Raw genomic sequence first — 21,822 nt, forward strand, 5'->3', positions numbered from 1 at the left:
GAAAGCACAGCACCCGCCCCGGCGCACCACAGCCCCGTCACCTCCGCCCCGAGCCCAGCCCGACCGCCCACTGCGCGCTCAGCCCCGCGCCGATCCGCGCACCCAACCCGCGCCAACCGCCATCTCGGGCACGACTCGCTCGGACCCGAGCAGACCCCTGCCGACGAGCAACCCGATCCGATCCGTGCAACACTCCTCCGGCCCGAGCCCCCCTGCGCAGTGCCACCCCGAGCCGCACACCTCCACCTCAGATCCGCGCCGCCTCTTCCCTGCTCCGCGCCCAAACCCCTCCGACCCGATAACCCACCTGCTCTGCTCCCTCTTCCCTCCGACCCGACCAGGTCCAGGCACCCCTCCGCTCCCTCTTCCCTTTTTATTTTTTGGATCTGAGCCCACCCTCCATTGCACTGCCTTCCGCCCCTCACAACTAAAAAAAAAAAAAAAAATTCCACAAAGCAGCTCTCTCTCCTCAAATAATCACACACAAAGAAAAAAAAAAAAAAAAGGGGAGATGTGGGTGTGGAATCTTTATATTAGGCTCTACCATTTAATTCAAGATTCTCATTTACAAAGGGCAGCATCCCCCCATTAAATTGGACGGGATTCACTGAGATTTTGCGAAGCGTCTACTGCTCGGAATACAGAGTGATAAAATTCAAAATTCAAAAAAAAAAAAAAGATCTTTTATATCTCACCGCCTAAGCTTTCATACAGTACAGCTTTTCTTGATCAGGAACTTGGGGGACTTCTGGACAGTATCTTAAGCATGAACAAGTATGTGGACACTTGTCATTCTGCTCGGACTTCTTTGTGTACATAGTTCCCAACCAAGAAGTATCTTTTGCTCTGAAACTTGGGGGACTTCTGTTCGTATGACTAATCATCTGGGCATAATGACAAGTCACATAAGGATTAACATCATGTCGTTTGGGCCTGAGCCCAAAGGATAAGCCCTTCCTAAGTTCCTGGGCTCTTGGGCTCTGACTTCTTAGGCTCAAAGACTAAGCCCTTCTTGGGCTCCTAGCCCCTGACCTCTTAGGCTCCGACCCCCTAGGCTCCGGCCCCATAGGCTCCACGGCCTCCTAAGCTCCAGCCTCCTAAGCTTCGACCCGTGTCGACTCATTCGGACCCACGAGACAAGTGACACGTGGCGCTCCTACAGTGCGAATCATTACAAGGGACACGTGTCATCACCGGATTGGTTGACACTCTTCCAAAAGTATTATAAAATAGGTACTTTCTTGTCACAAAAGGACAATTAATTCAATCATTACTATACTATTTACTCACTCTGCTCACAGATTCTCTGAACACTGACTTGAGCGTCGGAGGAGCTTCAGCCGGTACCACACCGGTGCCCTTCCCGCTCACTTTTGTGTACTTGCGCAAGGTGCATTGGATATTACTTTTTCTCCACTAATCACTAGTCGAACCCAGCTACCTGTTTCTACCCCACTTCGACATGTCATCCACTTAGTGGTGGGTCAACGGGTCCACGTGGTTTGACTCGACGTTGACTGCTTTACCATTTTTCAGCATCAACAGATTGGGATTTCGGGATGACCCTTTCATACTAGCTTCACAAGCAATGCAAGTATTTTATGTTGCAGATTTGATTGAAACAGATTGGCATGTAGTGGTCTGAACGCATCCGAGGGATTTTTTTGATGTATTAGAGGATAAAGATACAATTGATGATTATGTCATACCAAATCTGGATGATCGGGTACTTGACAATGAAGATATGCAAACAAGGGTTGGCGTGGAAGAGACACCTTTTGATGAAGCATTACCTTTGCCCACTGAATTGGTTAATTCAATTGCTGACGATGAGCTTGATGATGATATGGATGCTTAAATTAATTTTTTTTTTTGGGTGTTGTTTTGTAATTAAGAACTCTTATGTAATATTTTTTTATTAGTGAATTTTTTTTGTGCTCGACTAGGTCCCGTGGTTTTTACCTTTCGAGGGTTTTCCACGTTAAAATATATTTGTGTGTTTATATATTGGTTTTATAGCAATTTAATTTAATTTAATTAATTAATATTTATGTAGTATGTATTTGGTGGTGTATATATATATGGTTAATTATAATTTATTTAGATGAGTGATAATGAAGAACATATGGACGAGCACCACGATCAGCAGGTTGAGACTAGTTCAAATGGTAAGCTACAGTTTGTTTATATAAAGTTTTTATTTATTCTATTATTTACAATATTTTTGTCATTCATGTATATTAATTTGGATTAATATGTAGCAATGCCTTAAAGAAGAAGACGTGGTCCCGGAAAGATTAAGTGGGCTGGTAAAGATCATAGGGGTAAAGAGTATTGTGAATTTAGTTCGGGCGAGAAGTGTATTTCTCAAAACAGTATAGAGTTTTCGAAGTTTATATCTTCTGAAGTAAAAGATTCCAATAATGTTCCTCTAGTGCATGATTAGAGAATGGTTGAAGAAGAAACAAAGAACACTTTGTGGGACAGAATACGGGTATCAATTTATTTTTTAAAAATGATATTAAAAGTAAAATGCCTGTAAATATTTACTTATAATTATTTTTTTTATGGATGTAGGGTATTATCACTTTTCGTGATGAGGATTTGGTAAAAATGCTCGTGATTAAGACCATGACTTTGCACATTGCTGAACATGCTTATAAAGAATACATAGCATATTTGAAAGAGAAGTACTACACTGGCAGGACAGGTCAGCGGCGGCTGAGATGTCCCAATAATGTAGATCCTGTGCAGTGGGCGAAGATGGTGGAACATTGGGATAACCCAAAAACTCAGGTGACAACCTTTAATCAAATATTTAATAATACTAGTATGTGCAATTATAACTAATTTATATTATGTTTGACCTTTTAAGAGATAGCTGTGAAAAATAAAGCTAATCGTTCTCAACAAACGATGAGCCATACATCAGGATCGTGGACATTTGAACATCTTCGTGCAGATTATGTGAGTATAATTAATTTTTTTTCATCTTATTGAGTTACAATTTTATTTAATTAGGGCACATAAATATATTCTAAATTATTTTTTTTAATGGTTTAAATTTTTAGAAGAAGCATGGAGTTGAACCCGATCCCGTTACTTTCTTTCGTGTCACCCACACGCGCAAAGACAATAGTTGGATTGATGTGCCATCGGAGGAGAGAGGGGTAAATATTATACTAGTTTTTTTTTTTTTTCCATATTGTGTATTTTATGTTCTTAAATTTTACTTACAAATTTATCTAAATATTTGTCTATTAGATGTCCATGGAGAATTCTGTTGAGTCACAGGTTGAGTCTGGAGCGGATGACACTTCTGAACTTCGCACAGAAGTGTATGTTGAGGAGATGGGTCCTGAGAGGAAAAATAGAGTTCGGCTCTATGGACATTGGGTGACACCTGAAATGGTGCCTTATGCTAGGGCTCAATCTAGTACTTCTTATCGGAGATCATCGAGGACAAGAGAAGCTCTTTTGGAGGCACAGTGCCTCAAATGGCAGAAGAAGCAGGAGGCTATGCAGGCTAAGCAGGATGCCCAAGATGAGGCAATTGAGCTGTTAAAGACTCAGCTACAGCAATTGCAGCAGCAACAGATGATGATGTTTATGCAGCAGCAACAGCAAGTGATGATGCAGACACAGACACACCTGCAGAGCTCTCATCCACAACAGCCTTCTGGCCAGAGTCAGCCTCCACATTCTCCCTATGGAATGTTCTCGATGCATCCTATGTACCAGATGCCGTTTATGCCTCAGTCACCTTTGCAGATGCCTATGTATCGGCCAGAGGTACCTTCTCAGCCATCTCCTGGTGGGTCACATCATTCTACAGGTGTTGGATTTTTCGGATTGCTTTCCGGTAATTTAGGTGACGAAGAATTTATGAGACAGTTTGGTCCGCAGGGAGGATCAAGGTCACATTCAGCTTCGGGTTCGGGTTCTGCTGCGGGACTTGAGTAGATTATTTTTGTTTGCCTACTTTATTTTATCTCTATTGATAGAACAATATTATTTGACATGTATTGTTAATTGAAAGATTTTATGTTTATTAGTGTATAATTATTATTGGAAATGTTTTATATTAATTAGTTTATTTTATATTAATTATTTCATTTATTTTTTATATATATTCAATAATTCTGGCGGTTGTATCCATCAGGAAAGGATTTTTAATATATTTTATTACTTTTCCTGGCGGATACACGATCAATGCCGGCGGTTATATCGTTAGGAAAGTATTTTTTTTATATATTTGATTTCTTTTCCTGACGGATATACTATCAATGCCGGCGGTTATATCCGCCATGACTTATTTAATGCCGGCGGTTATATCCGCCAGGACTTAGTTAATGCCGGCGGATATATCCGCCAAGAAAAGTTTAATGCCTTGTCAGCGTGAAATGGTATTCCTGGCGGATTTAGACAGCCGTCCGCCAGAAAAAGTGTTTTGCCTGCGGTTTTAATGCTGGCGGAAACTTTATCAACCACTGCTTCATAATCCTGGCGGATTTAATTATTTTTCTGCCAGAAAATTGTTTTTCCTGGCGATTTAATTTCGCCAGGAATAAGTGCTTTTGTAGTAGTGGGTTATGATTGTTACTGACAAGTAGTAACAATATGTAAGTGGGCTATGATTGTTACTGACAAGTAGTAACGGGGCTATGGTTGTTACTGCTTTTCAGTAACAATATGTAAATGAGGCTATGATTGTTACCACTAGCTATATAGCATATTTTGTCTAGCTAATCATTTGTCTATATAGACATTTCTGGCTTTAATTTAATGTCTAAAGATAAATCCTTATGAGTCATTTTTCATAACTTCCATGCTTAAACTAGATGTTTTATGCATACTAATTATTGCTTCTCTTGTATAATAATGTATACTCATTACATTGTAAAGCACTTATAAACTAAATATGATTAAAAGCCTCAAGCAATAGTGAGGTGATTCATTGTATTTATAAGTATACATAGTACAAGAGTCCAAATAGGACTTATATAAAAGATAGCTATCAGTATAAACATAGAGATAATGACTAAGATACATTATGTGATAAATCCTATAGAAGTCAGATAACTCCACGTGCTCTAGGTGCTAGGCTTCTTATCACTAAGCTTATGCTTATCATGCCCCCTCAAGCTGACAGGATGGTGACGAACAGGAAGCTTGTTAAGAAGATAATGAAAATGTGGTGATGATAACCCCTTAGTGAAAATGTCAGCAATCTGATAGATCATGTGATGACACATACCCCACATCAATCTCCTTGCGAACAACTTTCTCACGAATATAGTGATAATCAACCTCCACATGGCGAGTCTGAGCATGGAAAACAGGGTTGGATGCGAGAGCTAGAGCACTAATGTTATCGCACCAGAGCTTAGGGCAAGCAAGAGGTAGTCGCAAATCCTTAAAGAGAGCACAAAACCAAGATATAGCAGTTGCAGTATGAGCTAACTGCCTATATTCGGCCTCAGTACTTGATCTTGATACCCCAAGCTGCTTCTTTGAACTCCAGGATACAAGATTGGAACCAAGATAGAGAGAATAACATCCTGTAGAGCAGCGATCATCTGGATCGCCTACGTAATCGGCATCAGAATAAGCAATTAAATGCAAAGAATTGGGAGTGTAGTGAATACCATGAGAATAAGTGTTCTTGAGATAACGAAGAACCCGCTTAACAGCTGCCCAATGAACAATTGTAGGAGAATGCATAAATTGGCTAACCTAGTTGACAGCAAAAGCAATGTCTGGCCTTGTGAGGGTAAGATACTGAAGTACGCCAACTGTAGTTCGATAGACAGTAGGATCAGATAAAGGGTCGCCCTCACAAATACTTAAGCGGCGGCCACCAATAGCTGGAGTAGAAACTGGTTTAGCGTCAAGCATGTCTATTTGTTTGAGTAAATCCAATATATATTTGGATTGAGAAAGATGCAATCCATGTGGCAATCGAACAGCCTCAATACCCAAAAAATAATGTAAGGGGCCTAAGTCCTTCATAGAGAACATGCGACCAAGCTCCTTGATTAATGAGGCAATATGAAACACATCATTGCCTGTAATTAAAATATCGTCCACATATATTAACAAATAAATAACAACGAAGCCATGAAGGTAAGTAAAGAGAGAATAATTTGCAAGAGAGGCCTGGAAACCCAAATGTTCCAGATGAGTAAAAAAACAAGTAAACCAGGCTTTGGGAGCTTGCTTTAACCCATAGAGCGATCTACGTAGCTTACAGACATGATGAGGAAACTGAGGATCAAGAAACCCATTGGGTTGCCGCATATAAACCTCCTCGGATAGATAGCCATGCAAGAATGCATTCTGAACATCTAGTTGACGAATAGGCCAATTATGATGAACAACAACTGTAAGAATGAGACGGATAGTACTATTATTAACCACTGGACTAAATGTCTCTCCGTAATCAAGACCCGGTTGCTGATGAAATCCATTAGCCACTAAACGTGCCTTGTAACGCTCAATAGACCCATCTGATCGCTTCTTGATTCGATAGACCCATTTATTAGGTAATACATTCATGGAAGGATTGGAAGGAACAAGTGTCCAAGTGCCTACCCGTTGAAGGAATCCAAACTCATCAGCCATAGCTCGTCTCAACTATTCAGATTTGTTAGCCTGTGTAAAACAAGTAGGCTCTACAAGAGAATTAGTAACATCAACTGCCAAAGCATATTTGGAGTTTGGTTTCACAATACCTGCTTTACCTCGAGTCACCATAGAATGAGTATTTTGAACACCAATAGGAGGATTAGTAGCCGGCAATGGAGATGCGAACCCTAGTGGTGACTAATTTAGAGAGAAATGGGGTATGGAATGAGACGAGATAGTGGCAGGACTGTGTAATTGAGCAAGGGAAGTAGGTGACAACAAATTTGGAGATGACAAACTTTGAGAGCATGCGTTGGTTTGAGGTGTTGAGCACGGACGGGCTGGAGGAACCTGCATTATAGGATTAGATAAAGAAGGAGACAAAGAACTAGAAGAACCTGCAGATGTTGACGAAACTGGAGGACGAGGAGAAGCCCTTGGAAAAGTAGTGAACTCAATCATAACTGGCAGCATAGGATTTGAAGATGAGGAAGGAGCCCCTGCGGGTTGAGTGAGAGTGCCATATTGAAAAGGAAAAGAACATTCATCAAAAACAACATGCCATGACAAAAAGACTTGACCAGTTTTAATATTCAAACACCTATACCCTTTTTGCTTAAGAGAATAATCCAAAAAAAAAAACACTTGACAGAACGAGGTTGAAGCTTATTATGATTATATGAGCGCAAATAGGGAAAGCATGTGCAACCGAAAACTTTTAGAAAATCATATTGAGGAGTTTTAGCAAATATTTTCTCATAAGGAGAAAGATTATTTAAAATTTCGAGTGGGCAATCGATTAATTAAATAAGTTGCTGTATGAAAAGATTCTACCCAGTAAGAAATAGGCATAGAAGCATGTGTTAGCATAGTTAGACCGGTATCCACAAGATGTCTATGCTTACGTTCAGCCATCCTATTTTGCTCGGGATGGTGCGGACAAGTATAGCGATGGAAAATGTCATGTTGAGTTAAAAAAGTTTTGAAATGATTATTGATATATTCTCCCCCACCATCACTCTGAAAGATTTTAATTTTTCTATCAAACAAATTTTCAACAAGACTTTTAAATTGAACAAAGAGAGCAAATACCTCATATTTGTATTTCATAGGAAAGAACCAAGTGTATTTAGAGAAATCGTCAACAAAAATTAAATAGTACTTAAATCCAGAATTTGATAAATAGGGGGATTGCCATACATCCAAATGCAACAGTTCCAAGGGATAAGTTGAAAAATAACTAGAATCAGAAAAATGCAACTTAATGTTTTTGCCTAAACAACATGAATGACATAAAGAATTCCTAAGTTTGCTAGACAGAGGCAATTTATTTTGATTAACTAATTGTTGAAAAATAGGAGCAGAAGGATGGCCAAGCCTAGCATGCCAGACTGGACCAATCACTCGCTCACCAACAAAGGCAAAACGACCGCCTAACACCTTGGAACTGGACTTAAACGGAAAAGGATAGAGGTCATTCTCACTCGGCTCACGGAAAAGGGTCTTCCCCGCGGCAAATCCTGCACCAAAAAATGAGTAGGAAAGAATGTAAAATAACAGTTGTTATCTTTAGAAAACTAACTAACAGAGAGAATATTTGTAGAGGCATTAGGACAATAAAGAACATTGGTTAAATCATAAGAAGAGGAATTTTGACAAAAAAAAGTGTCACCAATATGAGATATACCCAAACTAGTACCACCAAGAACACCATTGACATTGTTAGCACCACGATACTCCTTTGGTGCTTGCAAATGACTCATATCCTGAGTGATGTGAGAGTTTGCACCAGTATCTGTTAACCAGCCCAAAGTACTGGGAGAACCATGTGTAGCAGTAACCATGAAATTAAGTAAGGCGTGAAGTAGGAACACAACCCTCATAAGCCATGTTCATCCTGTTATAACAATCTAATGCGGAATGACCAGAACGTCCACATATCTGACATTGAACACGTCCTGAAGAACCACTAGAAAATTGAGATTGATTGGTAGGAGGAGGCAAAGGCCCCAAAACACCAGTAGAACCTAGACCACGACCTCCACCATGCTGAGACCCACGACCACTCCCGTGAGAGGGAAAAGAACCACCAGAAGAATTAAAACCACGCCCTCTGCCGCCATGTCGTCCTCCACCACCACGATGGCCAAAAGGAAAGTCACGGCTCCGATAGGTGCCTTGGGCACGAGCAGCAAATGCGGCCATAGCAATGATATTGGTGTCAATGACAGGAAGATATGGCTGTGATAACCTACGTTCAGCACTCAATAAAAGAGCTTTGAGCCCATCATAGGTGATGGGAGTCTCTCGAGCTTGAGCCGATGCAACAATATTCTCATATAAATTACCAACATTACTCATGTTGATTGTCACCAAATCATCATCCGATGCAGGAGTACCAGACATTGCTAAATTATCAGCCAAAATATTATGACGATCTAAAAAATCAGAAATGGAAGAATCACCTCTATAAGTGCGCATTAACTCACCTCGCAATTGCATAATACGATTTTGGTTCTAAGATGTGAACCGAGAAGCAAACGACGCCCAGGTTTGACGCGCAAGCGTGAACCGAGCAACTGTCGCAAGCATGGTGGGACTGAGAGAATTATTAATCCAGGACAACACCATTTGATCTTGTTGAATCTAGGTTTCATATAACGGATTCACAGTATCCGTAGCCTTACCAGCAGTATCCAGCAGAAAAGCAGGAGGACAAGGATTAGTGCCATCGACAAAACAAATACATCAGATTACGGCTTCGGAGGATAGGAGTGATCTATGCCAGCCACATCAAGTAATTATTGTGATCTAGTTTAATGGTGAGAAGACTGGGAACACTCGCAAGTGATGGTGTGTGCGAGGATGATGCAAAGTCTGTAGCAAGAATGGTGGAATCTGTAGAAGAGCTTGGCATGGAAACGGTGGTAGGAATTTGCTGAATAACAGGGGAAGTACTCATGATTGAGAAAAGAAAGAAAAAGACGACTAGAAGTAAGGGATCAGTTGTTAGTCGTAAGACTTTATGATGGGCACTGATACCATAAAGCACTTATAAACTAAATATGATTGAAAGCCTTAAGCAGTAGTGAGGTGATTCACTGTATTTATAAGTATACACAGTACAAGAGTCCAAATAGGACTTATATAAAAGATAGCTACCAGTATAAACACAGAGATAATGACTAAGATACATTATGTGATAAATCCTATAGAAGTCAGATAACTCCACGTGCTCTAGGTGCTGGGCTTATGCTTATCACATTGCACCTTTTTTTTGTCCAATTGGCACTGAAAGGAAAAGAAGAAAATTTTTATTTTCATTAGGTGGTGGAACAGAAAGTGATGCTCGGTACTAGAAATGTTGGTTTTATATTGCCACCTACAGAGATGTCAAGTCGGTTGATGAAGCATGTCTTGATGGCTTGTTTGTTGCACTTTAATTTCCCTTCATTCCTCCAATTAATTATAAAGAATGTACAGTTAATTGTCAGATTCTTATTCTTTTGCTCAGAAGACGATTGTTACTATTGAGTAGTAACTATCTTGGATGATAGTTACTATCATACAGTGACAATTATTGTTACTGTGGGCGCGATTAGGAGGTGCTGGGCGCGATTTAGAAGTACAACTAGGGCAATTGTTACTGTCGAGTAGTAACTATATAGTAACAATAATATTAATGTTATAAATTGTTACTATTCGATATTATCAATTATATTTACAATTAAAACACAAAAGATTAAGTTATGGATGTGACTCCCTCATCTTGATTTTTTGTGTTATATGTTGGTTATTATTTAACATGTTTATGGAATAAAAAATACTTAAATTATGATTTTTTTTTTTTTTTTTTTAGTTTGTGTATCAATTGGCACTGAAATGAAGAAAAAACAAATTTGCATTTAAAACAATACTGTAGTGCACTACAGTAACGGTGTTACTATAGCATTAGGCTGTTAAAAGTGGGCCGCTACAGTAATTCACTGTAGCGGGTGGGCCGGATGAACAGTGCATTTTAAAAAAAAAAAAAAAAAACCCTTTAACATATGGACTTTATGGGAATTAGGTAGTCCAAAGTAGGTTTATTAGTAATTATCTGTGATTAAAACCCTTAAAATAATTAATCACTAATTATTTAATATTTATAAAATAATTTAGAATATTTAAAATACTTTTAAAATAATTAAATCTGAATTATAAATTAATTTTTTGGAAATTAAAGCTAATTTTTGAAATTACTATTAAATTAAAATAAATAAATTATTATTAATTAATTACTAATTATATAGTTAAACCATTAAGTAAAATAATTAAACTATTAATTAAACAGTAGTTATTAATTAACTTAACTAATTTAAACTAAATAAGTAATTAGAAAATATTAAACTAGATTAATAATTATTAAACTAACTTAACTAATAATTAAAAACTAATTAAAATAAATAAATAAATAAGACTAAAATTAAATAAAGAAAAAAGAGAAGAATTACTTAAAGAGAGAGTCGAGAAGCTCCCAAATCTTTGGAGAAGAAAGTGTATAGGTGATCAGCTGAAATGGGGAGGGCTTGGGGTATTTATAAGCCATTTGGGTAGGAGAGAAAGTTCTCTGTCAGCGAGATGCCAAGTCAAATTCCTCACCTGGCATCACCAAGCGCATGGTCCCGTCGCCGAGTGCTCAGCATTGTCATTTTCTTCTTCTTTCGAGCGCTTGACACTGGTTTGTCGACTCTATGTTTCCGCCAAAAATCTGAGAGTTAAAACCTAACATGTAGTCTCCACAAACCTCATTTTACACCCTAAGATCGTAGGGGTGAACCCTCTGGGAAGTACCCTAAGAAATCGGTGGAGGAAATGGTGTCGAGCGCTTGTTGCAGCGCTTGCTAATTATAATAAAAACACTATCGAGCGCTCAATAAAGTCACCGAGTGCTCGACACTGTCAAACGGGAAAAAAAAATATGTGTCTCATTTTTATTGGCAGGGGCTGCTAGTGACCAATCTAACCTAGCATCCCGGGTTCAGGTAAGTTATTTCCTTTGGGTAGAGCTTTGGACGGCTAGGATTTCTTAAATGTTAAAGATCTAGGGTTGGGATTAAACTACAAAGTCGACAAGGATGAATGAGATTTGATCTCACTATCATGATCAACGGCCCAGATTGAAGAGAACAAACCATAAAAGGCCTAAAACGACTTCGTTTAGAGGTAGGAAACGCGTGGGTCAGCGAGCTGGATTCGAGTCAACACGTAGGATGGGATGAGTATGTAAACGGGTTGGGTTAACGAACCTGGTTGTTTGCTCGTGGGTTGCGAAGAACAACACGTTGTTCGATGTTAGCAAATTGCATCTCGCTGCGTGGCCCATCATCCGCATCGTCTAAAGTTTTGTCAGCACTAATTCAGCTCCTCTGTCCAATCGTAGCGCGCCACGTGGTGCGTTGTCAGTCCATGTCAGCTAATTTTATTTTCCTATTTTCTAAAATCCTCCAAACTTCAAAAAATCACTAAAAATAGCTTAGGAGTTCAAAAATGCTCTGAAAAATGATACGGACTTGTCTCGGTGAGTACTATTTTCCTATTACCTCAATTCCAAAATTTGACTTCCAAAAAATTTCTAGAAATTTTCTAAAGTCTCCAAATAAATTAATTATGGGAAATTAATTCTACATAACTTCAAAATAATTTATAAAATTCTCCAAAAATATCTAGTCATCACCAAAATGATTCCACAACTTTAGAAATTCATGATTCACCAAAATAATATTTAAATAATTTTATAAGGGCTCATAACGTTCTTTTTCTTTCTCTCAACTAAATGTACCTACGACAGAAATCATCTTTTATCTTTACATGCAAATAAAAGCAAACTTTTTGGTATACTACCAATTATATATCTTATGGTTGCCGCTATTCGAACCTAACTTTTTTATCTGTAACCCCAACACATTCTTTACATCCACCTTCAATATAAAAAGTTTAAAAATTTATTAGTATATCCAACATTTTTCTTTTCCAAAAATACCCTTATTAAAACCCAACAAACAAACTTAACCTATTTCTGCTTTTTATACCCAACAATACACCCAACATCATTACCACCACCCAATACCCAACGACAATACCTCACCACCCAACACCACTGCCCATTGCCCTCTACATCAAAAAATTTATTTTTGGATTACAATAGTTTGAATCGTAGTTGTTTAATGTTGAACTTGAACACAAAGGGGAGAGTTTTGAAAAAAAATTTCTCGGATTTTGTTTGGCAGCAAACAACCGAACGGGTAGAAGGATGTTCGGTTGGCAACTACCAAACACCTTTTTTCTAAATTTTTTAGAGGTGTTCGGTAGTCTATAGCCAAACGGACAACACTATGTTGGGTGCTTTATTGCCGAACGACTCATAACATGTTTGGCACTAGTGTGCCGAACATGTTGCCATTTCAGTTTTTGAAAATAAACACTTAGTCTATTAAAGCACAAAGGAATGATGAAAATATTTCATTTAAAGACTCCCAAACCACAATTTAACCATCCATTCGTCAATATTAGATTTGTTTGCATCAATATGAAGAGTGTTATAAACTTATAGTCAAGGGTTTAAATTTCGAAATTTTTGAAATTTTGCCGAAGTTTTCGCCGGCGGCGGCAGGGGGAGATCGGGGGAGAAAGAGGAGGGGCGGCGGTAGGGGGTGGCCGGGGGCGCGGCAGGAGGGAGATCGAGGGCGCGGCAGGGGGTGCGGCAGGGGGGGCGACAGTGGAGGCGTGGCAGGGGGGAGAAAGTGGTGAGGGTGAGGTGGGTTGGTGATGGATTGGGGAGAGAGAGAGAGAGAGAGAGAGAGAGAGAGAGAGAGAGAGAGAGAGAGAGAGAGAGAGAGAGAGCTTTTGCTGGAGACTCGGGGGGAAAAGAAAGGAAAGGGAAGGAAGGAAAGAAAAAGAAGAAAAAAAAAGAAAGGAAAAAAAGAAAAAGAAGGAAAGAAAAAGAAGAAGAAGAAAAGAAAAGAAAAAAAGAAAAAAAGAAAAAGAAGAAAAAAAAAAAAAGAAGAAAAAAAAAAAAAAAAAAAAGTAAGAAAGAGAAAAAAAATTAAGGTTTAGGATTGATTGGGGTTTGGGCCTTTGGGCAATTGTAAAGAAAATAAAATAGTTTGGGTTTTTATTTGGCCTTTTTGGAGTTTCATTTAGTTGTTTTTAAACCCTAAATTTATAAACTCTAATATATTTCTATATAAAAAATAAGTAAAAATACTCTAAAGAGCCTAAACCCTAATATTATATACCATATCCTAGTTTGAGGTTTTTGGGCAATTGAAAAAAAAAATGATTTGAGATTTTGTTTGGCCGTTTTGGGGTTTCGTTTAATTGTTTTTAAAACCTAAACCAATAAACTATAATACCTTTTTATATAAAAAATAATTAAAAATATCCTAAAAGGCCTAAACCCTAATATTCTATACGATATCTTAAATAATATAGAGTATAGATTATAAAATATATAGAATTTAGTGTATATATTATAGAGTATAAATAATATATTAATTTTATTTATTCATTATACTAATTTTATTTCATAGTATTTACCTTCAGCGCGCATTATATTTATCTTATATCACATGAAACTTACTATATAATTTGGTTTCTTCAATTTTTTTATCAATGTAGTAGATAATATGTTAAATAAACATATAGTAAAGTTTTATTCAAAATTTCCGTATTTTGATAGTAATTTCCATCGTTTCCGTTTAATTTCTGTCGAAATTTAAAAATCTTCGAAATTTCCGTCGAAATTTCCTCAAAACCCGAAATTTTATTCCTTGCTTATAGTGTATTTAGGGTTTTGATAGAGGGTTGAGTAGAGAATTGATGTTGGGTATAGGTTCAAGTTAATTTAATTAAATTTTTAAGTCCTTGATTGTCAATTTACATTAGAATAGAATTAAAAATTATATTTTTATTAAAGTGTTTGGAATAGAAATAAAAAAAGTAGGGTCCAAATAACGGCCTATATCTTATTTATTATTTTTTCTCTAAAACTTGGGAAATACCGTTTTCGCTCGTTGTACTTTACAGACTACGGAGGCTGATTCTTTTTTTTTTAATCTCACACGAACCAGATGTCTCCATGGGGCTGGGTCCTATATAAATACGACCACTCCTTATTTTACCGTTTCCAAGCCGATTATTAAAATAGGCCTGGAACTGGAAGTAACAATTTCCAAGCCTCCGGATATTTAAAACCCTAACCAAGCGAATTGAATTGAATTGAATTGAATCAGAGACAGGACTAGACTGCCTGGCTACTCACATTTTGAAAACCTAGACCAACCTCAACTACTGAAAATGGAGTCTTCCAGTTCCGATGTCCCTCAACTCCAACCCGCAAATCCAGCTCCATCAGAAGATCTGACTCCGGCTCAGCCTTCCGCTTTGATTGCATCAACCTCGGCTTCCTCTTCCAAGAGTAAGTCCTAACTCTTGCATTTACGTTTTCAATCTTACGCTCTGTTTGTTTCCCGTGAAAAAAGAAAACAAAAATGTAAGAAAGGTGAACTTTCAACCGATTTCCTTTTGGTTCTGTTGTCTTTTGTTTTTATTTTTTCATTCTAATTTTTTGTTTATATGTATATGGAAAGTGACCTTTTTTTCTAGTTGAGAAAGTGACCATTTTTTTGTATTAAGGCACTTCCAAATGTGGGATTGTGTCATGAGACATGCATATATTTCTATAAACACTCATGTGTTGCATTTTTTCATCCCAATGCTCTCTTTGTTTCACTTCACTTGTAAAAATAAAACAACGAAATTTCAAGAAAGGTAATCCTTCAATCGGTTACAGTAAACTGGGGCGGAAAACTAGAACAGCCCTGGCCCTAAAAGAGCCTAAGGTTTCAGCAGAAAGAAAGGAAGAGACAGCATCAGGAGGCTCTTCAAACCAACCGGTTACCTTTTTCTGTTGCCGGTTGATTTTATCTTTCCATTGTACTTTATTTATTTTTATTTTTTATATATCTCTGATTTGGGCCAACAGGGTTTTATTTTGTTTTTGTCCATTAGAATTTTTGTTTTAAATTAGTTTCGAAAACTGTCTTTTTACAGAAACTAAAAATTCCAAATGTAGGATGCTTGTTATTTGTGTCATGGCCTATGAATATATTCCTATAGACACTATGCTAGATTTTGTATCAACTTGTTAAATAATTTGGCCTATGCAGATATAAATGTTTTCTTTTTCTTTTTCAATGCATTTTACGTGTTTGTTGTCTTTGAATCTGCATGACATAATGTCTTTGCCTTCTGCATAGTGATATTGATTTCTTCTTTAGAACAATAAATTAGTAATTTTCGTTGTTATTGTTACATGTGTATAATTTCAAATTTCAAATATGAAAATGTCTCCACATAACATTTTGGTAAACTTGATTACAAAAAAATTGGATCTTTAATTCTCATAGAATTGAATTTGTGTAGGCCTACCTGAGCACTTGATGCAAAAAAATCGTTTGCAAGAATATGCTCAAAAATCAAACATCCTGCTTCCAATTTATCAAACCATCAATGAAGGATTTCAACATGCACCAAAGTTTAGGTCGTCCGTGTTGGTGGATGGAGTTTGTTATACTTCTCCTAACACCTTTACATGTCGGAAAGCAGCTGAGCAAGATGTTGCTAGACTAGCCATGCAGAGCATAGCACAAAAGATAAAGGATGAAGGGTGTCCTCTAATTTATGAGGTTTGCTTAACTATGGTTGAAAGTTTCACCTCTTTTATTACATGCTTTAATTTTGTTTTAACATATTTATATTTAAGTTTCACCACTTTTAGGGTGTCCTCTAGATTTTCTTCTCAAACTTTCTCTTCAAAATAGGCAAGATTACTTTAGTTGAAGAGAATGTTGGCCCATCGGATCAAAAGTTACCCAAGTTGTTTTTTCTTCTCTTTATTATTCCTTTGTATTCTCATGTAACTAACCACACGAAAATATTAAAATTTTCTTTTCTTCTTTATTTTCTCTCTTGAGAAGTGAACCAATCATAGTGTTAGATGTTTACCAAGCGTATTCAAATTAAATAATATTATTGTATGGTTACATGTTATGCATAATATTTTCTCTTTTCTTAGTACAATGGATATCGCCAAAGAGATCTAAACTATCTAAGATTTAAACCATTATATGGAAAAATTTGATTTGTTCATAGCATCCATTCTTAATTCTTGTCCTAACAGTTCTCCTAGCACTTTTTTTAATCTCTCATTCTAGAAATGGAGTTTGAAAAGAAGAAAAAGGAATCTAGTTTAAAATTTGTATGAGGCCACCTGCAAATGCTATTATCTTAAGAGAATAGGGACACCCTTAGCTTGTCACCAACCTTTTGTACTTGTCTATTTATTTTGGTTTGATTGATTAAAGATATGTTGAAAAGGAGCCCTTTTACTTTCATATGTTTAATTATGAAACTTGCATTTTACTTTCATATGTTTAATTATGAAACTTGCATTTTACTTTAGAAACCTCAGAATAGATGGAAGTATGGATTCTTAAATGCATGAAGAAGTCATAGCATTTATTGGTTGCAATGGTTATTAGGCCAATTTTTACACATTTATAAAGTTGACAATAGATGTTATATTATTGCTTAAATGTAGCCTGGTTCATTTGGTTCCTTTTCAGGATACAGTGCTTTGCAAGTTGATCCTCAATGAATATGCTGTGAAGAGGAGTATAGAAAAGCCTACTTACAACACTGTTCAGCCAGAAGGCTTGCTTCAAATTTTCATATCCTATTTGGTTTTCAATGGTGTATCATATACTGGGGATGCCGGTAAAAGCAAGAAAGAGGCTGAACAGTTGGCTGCTCGTGCTGCTATTCTATCACTTCTGGGTATTTTTTTTTCTTTCTATATAATATATTTACATATTTGCTTTTAGAGGACATGTGTGTTTATGCATGCTTGCACCTATTCTCTTGTGGCTGACTAATTCAACATAAATGCAGGTGATCCTGAATCAGAAACTATTCTTTCAGAGATCATTAAATCAAAATACAAACTCTATGCTTCATTACATAAAGTCAAGGATACACACAGTGCCCCTGCTAGCCTTGTACCTCCGGCAGAAAATACAGGACATAGTTCTATGATCTTGACTAATGCTCCAATGGCTGCTGTTCCACAGGCATCTTTTGGAATGCATCCACCACACCATGAATTTGTGAAACGGAAACCAGAAGAACCAGCTTCTCAAGCCACCCCCCTGCTTCCAATAACATTTGTTCGTTCAGTTTGTGAGCAGCCTCTGGGTGTTGTTTCAAATGCTCTAGGCGTTGTTTCAACTTCCAAAAAGCGGCGTAAGAACAAGAAGAAGGCTAACAAGAAATTGCACACTGATGCTCAGTAAGCTGCAACTTATTCTTATTACTTTTTTATTTTTTTTATTTTGTGGTTTCTTTTGTGATAAGGATTAAGTAGATTTGATTTCTCATGAAAACTAATTACTCTTTCAACCACTTGAAATCTTCATTGCTAGAGTATATAGAATGTATTTGTTGCTTTCTTATTTGAAGATTTCTTTCGTCAAAAGTTTTCCTTGCTTTGTGTTCTTGTGGTAGGTTCACTCTACTCTCACTTCTCTCTCTCTCTCTCTCCCTCTCTAGCACGGGTGCTATTCCATACTTTTTTAGTACTGAGTTTTCTTTGGCATCTATTGCATATTACCAAAAATTATTCTTGTTTGATCCTTGTTTCAGGCCCTTTATTAGTTTTTCCTGTGTTTAACTATTAGAAAATTAATATAGACTACATGCTTTTCCTTTTTGGTGCATTTATTGTAATTTCTTCTCTCTCTCTCTCTCTCTCTCTCTCTCTCTCTCTCTCTCTCTCTCTCTCTCTCTCTCTCTCTCTCTCTCTCTCTCTCAGTCTCTCTTTCAAACCCTGAATTGGTCATTCCCCTTTTCCATTAAGGGCAGAATTTGGTGTTACAATCTTCTAGAAATGACAATCTGGCTACAAAAGGTGCAGCCAAGATATATTTCATTTCACTTCGGTTTTAGCCATTTGCTTACTGAAGGAAGCTTTACTGAGCATCATGTAATAGATTCAGTCTGTTCTTTTGATTAACTGAACTTTCAGAAGTAGCTCCTCATTCATGTACATAAGTTTGTTCACCTCTAATCTTGCTCTGACAATAATATTTTGATTTTAAAAATCTTTCTCAGCTCTGCAATCTTCTCCAAATAAGTGACGGAGACAGCTAGGATCTGTTAATGACAACTTATTTGAGGCAACATGCTTTTATGTTTGCTTGATGAATTTCTTCACATTCAATCTTATTTGGAAGTCCCTCAGTCCCATCCCTCGATTTCCAATAATAACCTACCCTAAGTGTGCACCAGATGAGAAGTTTGGACTATTTATTTATTCTCTTGTTTGACATTTCGCTGCGTACTTAACTGCATTATTGAACTAAGGTGAACAGTAAGGCATTGGGTAACCAATAGGTGCTTTGGTATCGAGTCTGACAGGTGGTTGTAGTTGCTTCACAATAATTATTTACAGAATTTGACCCATCAATCATTTCCTGTCCATTATCCCTTATTGTCAGAAATCTGCCATGCTGAATAGTCAAAAGCTAATTTTCTTACTGGATTCTTTGTTGATTAGAGAAGGTTAATTTATGCCTAATAGACCAAACATCTACTTGATTTTTTTATTTGATCAACAAACATCTACTTGATTGAGTGGAGGTAAACATTTCTATCAAATTAGTTATCACTTTGTGGAATTATTTTTTTCTCCTTTTAGATTTTGCTTTTGAATCTTGCTCCTCTATTAGATTCTTATCCCCATCAATACACTAACAGGATGCTAAAGCTAAAAATACTAAAAGCAAAATATTATTTCTCTCATATCTTGATTACATACTACTCTCTAGTATATATAGGAAATGGAAAGGAAGTATCTGGTATAAACATTACAGCAGCTCAATTGTTCTCAGCAGCCCGAAACTCCATTCATACCCATTATCCCAACATTCTGTGTAGTATATTTATTAAGAAAGATTGTCTCAGTTGCTTGCTAAGCCAGGTGAGGGGAGGGAAAGATTGTATGCGTAGACTTGGCAAGAATGCATTTAGTGTATTCGCTTAATTGAGATCTTTTAATCTTTCGAAATTTGCAGGTTGCCAGTTGCTGCCTTGCCTTCAAATCAACCATCACCTTGCCCAGTGGCCCAATGAAAACCACGTGTATTGTATCTATTGAAAGGTGTGGATTAGGCTCTTTCGATTGTTGAATGTGTTGGACATTTAGACCGCTTTTGTAAGATAAGACACTGGTATCATGGAAATCTAATGTTGTTTGCCATTGTGTCCTCGCCTTGTAAGTGTCTGGTAGACGCATGCATGTAGAAAGGGTCAGAGAGCAAATTTATTGTCATTTGGAGCTCGAGTCACAGTGCTTCGTCAAACCATCTCTATTGCCATTCCTGCATATACTATGCAGCGTAGAAATGCCAAGGTTGTTGACCGGTGGTGGGGTTGGCCAGCGGGCAGTGGGGTGAGTGAGGGAGAGGGAGGGAGGGGAGGGGAGGGTGGTGGGTGGACACTTCCTGGTTTAGTTTTTTTTTTTTTTTTTTTTGTTTCTAGTAACTGGTTGCAAGAATGGAAGGTTAATGGAAAAAAAATTGAGTGGGTGGGAAAAGAAAGTGGTAGGGGTTCTTTAGAAGGCCTTTAATGAAATTGTTTCTTTATTATTATTTTTTTTGTTTTCTTTTTGGAGAATGGATGTACATTAATTTTAAGTAAGATCAAAATGCAGTACATTAGATATTCAAGTAGGACCATCTTCGATCTGAAAACCAGGAAACATAAGCGCATTCTTAGCTAGAAGTGCACTACAATCACGATAATTGGAATATTGAAGTCTTGTAGTTGATGAGCGTTCCATTATTTTGATGTTCATGAGTTCATGACCGCCACTGGTGAGCGTAAGTTTGATTGGGAGAAGAGACAAATGTACGTTTTTATGCCAACAAAGGTTGGCCATATGATAATCATTTTTTATATATATTTATAAACACAAATTTATAGAAGAAACATAAACTAACAAACCAGACAGAAAATTCTGCAACTGAGAAACAAAACAGCAAGTCTAACGAAAAGAAAACACAAACAAGAGGCTGACTCCCTTGCCACCCTGTGCTTTAGGTTACCTCAGTTCCCGCCCTGGATGAATTAGATGCATCAACATAAAATTGACCCTTTGGATTAGGAATGAGTTAACTTGAAAATTTTCCCTTCTCCTTTTCTCCTACAATGTTAGCTAATTGACCAATTTGATGTTCTAGCTTCGCAATGACTTGTGTATTTTGGTAGGTAGAAGCTTTAACCTCAACAAAGGCTTGACCAGTCAATTGCATGAACTTTTGGAGTGTGTCCTTTAAAGGTGATGATGAATTTTGTTTTGGGGCAACACTTTGTGGAGTGAGATGAGGAACATGGGAAACATGGTAATAAGAGGGATTAGGAGGACAAAATGAATTGTTTGGCATTGAATTTCCTCCTAAATGTGTTTGGGGTTGGCATTGTCTCCAAGAAAAATTTGGGTGATTCTTCCAATTGGGGTTGTAGGTCTCAGAAAAAGTGTCTTAGTTCACAAACGACTTCCTAAAATTGTTAAGGGCATTCGCATGCTCAACATTACTCTCGGAAAAAGTATACAAGGAAGGATACGCTTGAACATTATGCATCGAGCTAGCACAATGAGAACAAACCTCATTTTGGACATGGTTAACGGCACTCATGGTTTGACTCAAGGCTAAGGCCTCTACCTTTCTCGTTAGGCTCTCAATCTTAGACCCTAAGTCTACATCGTTTCTCACTTCACACATCCCCCCACGCTTTGGTTCTTTGGCTTGCCTATCATGTGGGTTGGAGAAATTCCATTGTTGAGAATTTTTGGACAATTTTTCAAAGAAATCATAGGCTTGCTCTTTACCAAGATTTAAAAACGCACCTCCATTCATGGTACTTTAACATATTGCGATTTATTTGAGTTAAACCGTTGTAAAAGTATTGCACCAAACGCTATGTCTCGAAACCATGGTGAGGACATCTCAAAATTAAATCCTTGAATCGCTCCAAACTCTCATAAAATTACTCATCGTCTTTTTGTCTAAACTCCAAAATGTCTCTCCTAAGCGC

The 21,822-nt window shown here is 37.4% G+C and overlaps 1 protein-coding gene, 1 non-coding gene and 1 pseudogene across 6 annotated transcripts; all 3 read left to right on the forward strand.

Moving 5' to 3' along the window:
* LOC147283256 (uncharacterized) overlaps positions 1 to 1,858 on the forward strand; it is a 6,858-nt pseudogene extending 5,000 nt beyond the window's left edge.
* A 12,921-nt stretch (positions 1,859 to 14,779) lies between these two features.
* On the forward strand, positions 14,780 to 19,990 carry LOC147283257 (double-stranded RNA-binding protein 4-like). 5 transcript variants are annotated; one of them, XM_086247887.1, is made up of 5 exons: positions 14,780 to 15,085; positions 16,093 to 16,355; positions 17,295 to 17,505; positions 17,620 to 18,016; positions 19,554 to 19,737. In XM_086247887.1, the coding sequence occupies exons 1-5, from the start codon at positions 14,965 to 14,967 to the stop codon at positions 19,660 to 19,662; spliced, it is 1,101 nt and encodes a 366-aa protein (XP_086104013.1). In that variant the 5' UTR covers positions 14,780 to 14,964; the 3' UTR covers positions 19,663 to 19,737. The 5 variants fall into 5 exon arrangements, with proteins under 5 accessions (XP_086104013.1, XP_086104014.1, XP_086104016.1 ...); XM_086247888.1 differs by having other exon boundaries at positions 19,563 to 19,736; XM_086247890.1 differs by lacking the exon at positions 19,554 to 19,737 and adding an exon at positions 18,838 to 19,542 and having other exon boundaries at positions 14,783 to 15,085.
* A 1,725-nt stretch (positions 19,991 to 21,715) lies between these two features.
* LOC147283258 (small nucleolar RNA R71) lies at positions 21,716 to 21,822 on the forward strand. Its single transcript, XR_015123198.1, has one exon. It is a non-coding gene; the product is annotated as a small nucleolar RNA R71 (small nucleolar RNA).

Source organism: Dryas octopetala, chromosome 6 (genome assembly GCF_963921425.1).
Source record: "Dryas octopetala chromosome 6, drDryOcto1.1, whole genome shotgun sequence".
NCBI lineage: Eukaryota > Viridiplantae > Streptophyta > Magnoliopsida > Rosales > Rosaceae > Dryas > Dryas octopetala.

Excerpts from the sequence above, each read along its gene's own strand:
- LOC147283257 (XM_086247887.1), top strand. The coding sequence starts at position 14,965 with ATGGAGTCTTCCAGTTCCGATGTCCCTCAACTCCAACCCGCAAATCCA. Across the intron at positions 15,086-16,092 it reads CTCGGCTTCCTCTTCCAAGA|GCCTACCTGAGCACTTGATG; the intron begins GTAAGTCCTAAC and ends GAATTTGTGTAG. Across the intron at positions 17,506-17,619 it reads TGCTATTCTATCACTTCTGG|GTGATCCTGAATCAGAAACT; the intron begins GTATTTTTTTTT and ends ACATAAATGCAG.